Consider the following 6,164-nt stretch of genomic DNA (forward strand, 5'->3'; position numbering starts at 1 on the left):
GCAGGTCCTTAGTATTGTCACATTGGGATCAACTTTAGAAATTAATAAGAACCAGATATTTAAAAATAACTTGCAACAGAAGAATTTTTAATGAAATGTCAAAAAAGACCCCCAAAATAAAACAAAAATTAGGGACAGAGCAGGATTTTTCTTCTCTGGAAAAGGATTACATGCATAGAACGTGAGAAAAGGAAGAGAAGGAGAACAAATTCTAGCCCTTTTATCTTTAAGAACAGAAATGAATAATTTCCTTAGGTTATTTAATCAGTAGGGCTTTTGCAAAGGCAGGCTTTCTTTCTTTCTTTCTTTCTTTCTTTCTTTCTTTCTTTCTTTCTTTCTTTCTTTCTTTCTTTCTTTCTTTCTTTCTTTCTTTCAATAAGTTTTCCTCCTTATGGTGCTTTAGAAGGTACTCGTTGCTCTACTGTAATGTTGCTTATTTTAGAGGACTTTTCTTCAACTGAGTGGACTCTCAGTGAAAGGACACTGCCTATTTGATCCAGTTCCTCAACCACTGTTTTGACAATAGTTTCTTTTGCTGAGTCTGAAATAAAACAAATAAAACGTTAGTGGTCATTTTTTAACAGGTTGAAAAATATTTAGCCATAACAGGTATGCTTTTGGTTTGTTTGTTTGTTTTTTGAGGAGTCTCACTCTGTCACCCAGGCTGGAGTGCAGTGACATGATCTTGGCTCACTGCAGCCTCTCCCTCCCAGGTTCAAGTGATTCTTCTGCCTCAGCCTCCCAAGTGGCTGGGATTACAGGCGCCTGCCACCACACCTGGCTAAGTTTTGTATTTTTAGTAGAGATGCAGTTTCACCCTGTTGACCAGGCTGGTCTCAAACTCCTGACCTCAAGTGATCCACCTGCCTTGGCTTCCCAAAATGCTGGGATTACAGGCATGAGCCACCACACCTTTTAAAAAATGTTTGCTTTTTTAAAATGTTTTTTGCAAGTCTGCAGTAAATTGATATATAATACTGTGTTTGAAGTCAGTGGTTAGCAAGAACCTGGACTATCTCTCTTATATTTGTTTTTAGAGCAATGGCTGTTTGAAAACATAAATTAAACATGGATTAAAACAATCTAAGTATCAGGCAGTAAAGGCTGGCTGCAAGTAATGTCTTCTTTTAAATACCAGCTTGCCCTATTTTTGTGGTTTAAGATAAAGTAGCTCTTTTATCAAAGTATTGAAACTATGAAAGATAATACATTCCAGGTAAGAAATATGTTGTGGGATTAATTCCTCACTCAGTAATTTCATAATTTGACCACATCTGTTGTTCTACAGGAATATAAAATACAAATGTTAAGAACTATAATAATGACCCCTCATGCCTTTATTCACCACAAGTAAACTTAAAAACAAATTTTATTTAGTTAACAAATAAATAACTTAGTTAACACAATTGATGGAGTTTAAGGAGTTACACTAGGTAAAAAAACCATCTATACCTTTGCCTTGATTTCCAGAATTCACAGGCCTGCATCCTTTTGATTTGTAACATGTGGATTTGCTTTTTCTGTGAAGAGAAGAGTAAATTATTGCATTTTTTTCTTTCCTTAGTGAGCTTATAAATACCTCTAAATTGGAAATAAGCATTTTGGAATTCTAGTTTCAATAAGATTCAAATTCCTCATATACTTAAGGGACACTAGTAAGCTTTTCATGACTTCAGCATAGTGAAAGAAGAGATGAAATGGATGTTTATGAATAGAAATTTTCTCATGACCAGATATTACCTCTTTCATCTAGCAATATTTCTCACTCTGACTTTTCAATCAGCTGGCCAATGAATGTGTTTGGAGTGCCTACCATGAAGAAAGTGTTGCTGGGCTAGGTGCTGCAGAAAATATAGGACCAAGACACAGTTTTTACGGTTGGAAAAAATTATACACATGCTAAAAATTACCTATAACTTGAAAAGTGCTGTAAATTAAGTGAAAAGTGAGTGGTATAATGAGTGCTTTGTTCTGAGGAGGGAGCAATCACTGTTGGGTTCCTGTGAGAATAGGCTGCAGAAGGCTGATGGGCCTTGTAGTGTGCAAGACCTTACCTCCTCACTATGCGGCCATGGGCAAGCATTTAGTAATAGGCAGTGATTACCAGATACCTTTTCTGTGTATGCTACGTAGGGAGACATTATAGTTAAGACTTGTTACAAGTATGGTTTTGGCGTTATCACAATTTCACCAACGAGGAAACTGCATTTGAAAGGTTAAACAATGCGCTTGTAATTCACCCAGTATTTGATTCACAGCTAGGGCTGCAATTCCAGGGCTGTTGCTATTGACTAAGAAACTATGGTGCTTCTCCAATTAATTCTTCCTATATCTTCATCGCTCACCTTTAATACAAGGTACATGTGGGGTAACTAGTGAAGTGATAAGAAAAGAGAGTGAGTTATTTATAAGAAATGTGCTTACACACTAAATCACAGAAAGCACGTTTCCCCTTGAATTGGAGTACGGGAATTGTTAAATATTCTATACTTAAATGACCTTTATATTATTATACATACAAATATTTTTACATACTTAGAAATTTGATTTTCAAATTTCTGCATGTTTTAATTTCACTTGGCTGCAATAATATACATTCCTGAGGATAAATATATGTGATCTCTAGAGTAGGAAATTCTAGGATGTAATATTGGCATACCTATACTGTGAGAAAACCTAGTTGATGGGAGACTTTTTTTTTTCCTGCAAGTTAATATTTACCTTTCTTCTCCATCTAGTAAGTTGCAATAAATTTCAATTTCTTTTTCTAAAAAGATTTTTACATCAAGAAGCTGTTCATACTCCAGCTTCTGGCCTTCTGTTTCTGTTCGAATCTGTTGCAGTTGTTCCTCCATCACCCCGATCTGATTCTGAATTTGCTGGAGTTGATTGCAGTAATTTTCTTCAGTCTCAGCCAAGGAGCATTCATAGGAATGTTTCTGAAAGACAAACAAAGCAAAGCTTCATTGTGTAAAAGAGAAATGGCATGGACATTTTACATTATTTTATTTACTTTTTTGAGATGGTATCTTGCTCTGTCACCCAGGCTGAGTGCAGTGGCACGATCTTGGCTCACTGCAACCTCTCTTCTTAGGTTCAAGTGATTCTCCTGCCTCAGCCTCCTGAGTATGTGGGATTACAGGTGCCTACCACCACACCCAGCTAATTTTTATATTTTTAGTAGAGATGGGGTTTCACCATGTTGGCCAGGCTGGTCTTGAACTCCTGACCTCAAGTGAGCCACCTGCCTTGGCCTCCCAAAGTGCTGGGATTACAGGCATGAGCCACTGTGCTTGACCAGCATGATCATATTTTAAATATTCTCAAGGTAGAAATAATTATTTGTATAAGGTCTGAATATTTTTAATTGAAAATCAACATTTGCAAGATTTAAAAAAAAATTCCTCTATTGTAAAAAGGCATTTTTTCAAGTTTTGGAATTGGTGAATTTAGGGACAGAATTCTTGATATTTAATATATTTTATACTTTTAGTCATATGTAAATGGTTATACGTACTTGGTGTTATATACATTTTTATATCTGTATTGACTTATACATATTCACACATAGATTCAATTCAATGGTGATTCCTACATACCACAGCCATGAGGGACTGAAGTTCTATTTCCAGGGTTTGCAGGTTGCGTTTCACTTCGGTCAGCTCATTTCTGGCTGCTGTGGCTGCTCCCTCATCATTGGAAATCTGTTGTTGCAGTGTTGCACTCTGAAGTGTAGTTGTCGAAAGGGTTAGTGACCGGCCTGATTGTCTCCTGAGCAAGCCCTTTGTAATTTGCCATAGACCTACCCTCTCGTTGAACCAGGCTTCAGCATCTTTGCAGTTCTGCTCAGCCAAGGCCTCATACTCAGCCCTCATGTTGTTTAACAGGAGAGTTAGGTCCACTCCTGGGGTTGCATTCATCTCCACGTTCACATTCCCCCCAGCTGTACACTGCAAGACTTCCATCTCCTAGAAAACGGATTGGTATTTACCCTCAGTGGAGGATTTTGATTGATGTTCATGCCCTGCTATGAAATGAACAGTGGACTTGAAGAAGGAAATTGGACACTATATGAAGCCACTCTGCAGGCTTCCTTACCTCCTCGTGATTTTTTTTGAGGTAGGTCAATTCCTCACTGAGGGTCTCACACTGTATCTCCAGGTCGGTTGTACAGAGGGTCAGCTCATCCAACACTCTGCGAAGACCATTGGTGTCAGCCTCAACACTGTGGTGCAGAGCCAGCTCATTTTCATACCTGAAAGATTAGTAAGGCACCTGGGAGTTGTCATCATAGGCAGGTGCAAAGCACAACTTTTTAAGGCATTTCATATGCTGAAAGACATGATGTTCTCTACATGCTTCTGAAGCTTCTTGCAATGGCAAACTGCTAAAATGGTTTGAGATACCTAACAATTCATGAATTGTATTTTGGGGATGTTATTTCTTCAGAGTTGATTTTTGTCATCCAATGCGCTTAACAATTAAATACAATATTGCTAGATTTTAGATTTTAAAAAATGTAATAGCTCTTTTTTTTTGTTGTTTGCTTTTGAGATAGTCTGACTCTGTCACCCAGGCTGAAGTGCAGTGGCCCCATCTCAGCTCACTCAACCTCCGCCTTCCAGGTTCAAGTGGATTCTCATGTCTCAGCCTCCCGAGTAGCTGGGAATACAGGAGTGCGCCACCATGCCTGACTATGTTTTTGTGTGTATACTTTTAGTAGAGACGGGGTCTTCCCCTGTTGGCCAGGCTGGTCTTGAACTCCTGACCTCAAGTGATCCGCCTGTCTTGGCCTCCCAAGGTGCTGGGGTTACAGGCATGAGCTACTGTGTCCAACCATGATAGCTCTTTTTATAAGGGTGTATTTAATTCAATTTCTTTATTTATCTAGTCTGACTTTAGAAAAACATTTTGGTTTTCAAAGCAAAATATATATTCCTTAATCCAACGGTAATATTTTAACTTTTATTCATATAATTAATTAGTTTGTTTTCACCTACTTCAGCCTGAAGTCATCTGCGGTCAGTCTGGCATTGTCATTTTGTAGAACAATGCTGGCGTTGCAGGTGGTTGCAGAAATAATCTAAATAGGGAAGATTATGAAAATGTCGATTACCAAAAGTCAAAGGAGGCTCCAGATTTCAGTGTGATTTTATATCTTCTTAATCTGTCAAACATCTGTTTTAGTATCTTTTTTCTATGTTAAAGAAATCTGGATTTTCTTCAGATAATAAGCATCCAGAGCTTAAGTGCCACATAGGTACTTTTATTACTTTTGATCAAATGGTATGAGCTAAATATAAGAAAAACAAAGTGAATATATCTGTTTTGAAATGATTTCTTTTTCATTATTTAATTCTACAAGATTTTATTGCCAGGTACTGCACTTAGCACTGGAAATACCGAGTGAACAAATCCTACATCACATAAATTTGTTAAACACATTTTATATTTTCTCTTCTTTAAATTATCCAGACACAAAGTCTGTAGTAAAAGTATGCAAATCTCTATTTCTTACCTGCCTTTTAAGATCTTCAATGACTGAGAAGTATCTGCTATAGTCATGATTGTGTTCCCGGAAAGAGCCAGGCTCACATTTCTCATACCAGCCCTTGATCTTCTGCTCCAGGTCTGTGTTGGCCTCCTCCAGAGCACGCACATGGTCCAGGTAGGATGCCAGGCGGTCATTGAGATTCTGCATGGTCACCTTTTCATTCCCAGAGAGGAGGCTGTGCTCATTGCCAAGAAAACCAGGACAGGCACCACTTCCCAACCCTCCACCACTACTGCAGAAGCTTCCTCCAGAAGAGATGCCCCCAAGAGTACAAGAAAAGCTGCTTCCTGCTCCTGACCCAACACACACATTCCCAGCCACAAAGCCTGTTCCTCCACCGGACAGCCTACCAGATCCAGTTCGCGAGCAGATCCGCCTGGATCCACCAGAAAGTCGAAAAGACATGGCGGCAGCACAGACGGGCAACCCCTTGCCAAAGAGAGGAGCAAAGCCAGAGTTCACCTTCCACACACGTTAGCTCCCTTGGCCTTTTATAGGATTCACTGGGTCATTTCAGTCTTGACTATGCCAGTCTGTAATAAAATTTACTTGCATCCTAATTGTTGTTTTTCACAATTGGGTGATTTTTAACAGCGTCCAGTCTGTAGGT

The 6,164-nt window shown here is 38.7% G+C and overlaps 1 protein-coding gene across 1 annotated transcript; it reads right to left on the reverse strand.

The window, feature by feature from the left end:
* Nucleotides 1-389: 389 nt before the first annotated feature.
* On the reverse strand, nt 390-5,959 carry KRT26 (keratin 26). The gene is made up of 8 exons (XM_025363072.1): nt 5,519-5,959; nt 5,001-5,083; nt 4,099-4,255; nt 3,807-3,968; nt 3,600-3,725; nt 2,722-2,939; nt 1,453-1,520; nt 390-541 (listed from the first exon to the last, which is right to left on the reverse strand). Exons 1-8 carry the CDS (start codon nt 5,957-5,959, stop codon nt 390-392), a joined length of 1,407 nt encoding a protein of 468 aa, XP_025218857.1.
* Between the last annotated feature and the right edge of the window lie 205 nt (nt 5,960-6,164).

The sequence above is a fragment of the Theropithecus gelada genome, chromosome 16, assembly GCF_003255815.1.
Source record: "Theropithecus gelada isolate Dixy chromosome 16, Tgel_1.0, whole genome shotgun sequence".
In the NCBI taxonomy this organism is placed as follows: domain Eukaryota; kingdom Metazoa; phylum Chordata; class Mammalia; order Primates; family Cercopithecidae; genus Theropithecus; species Theropithecus gelada.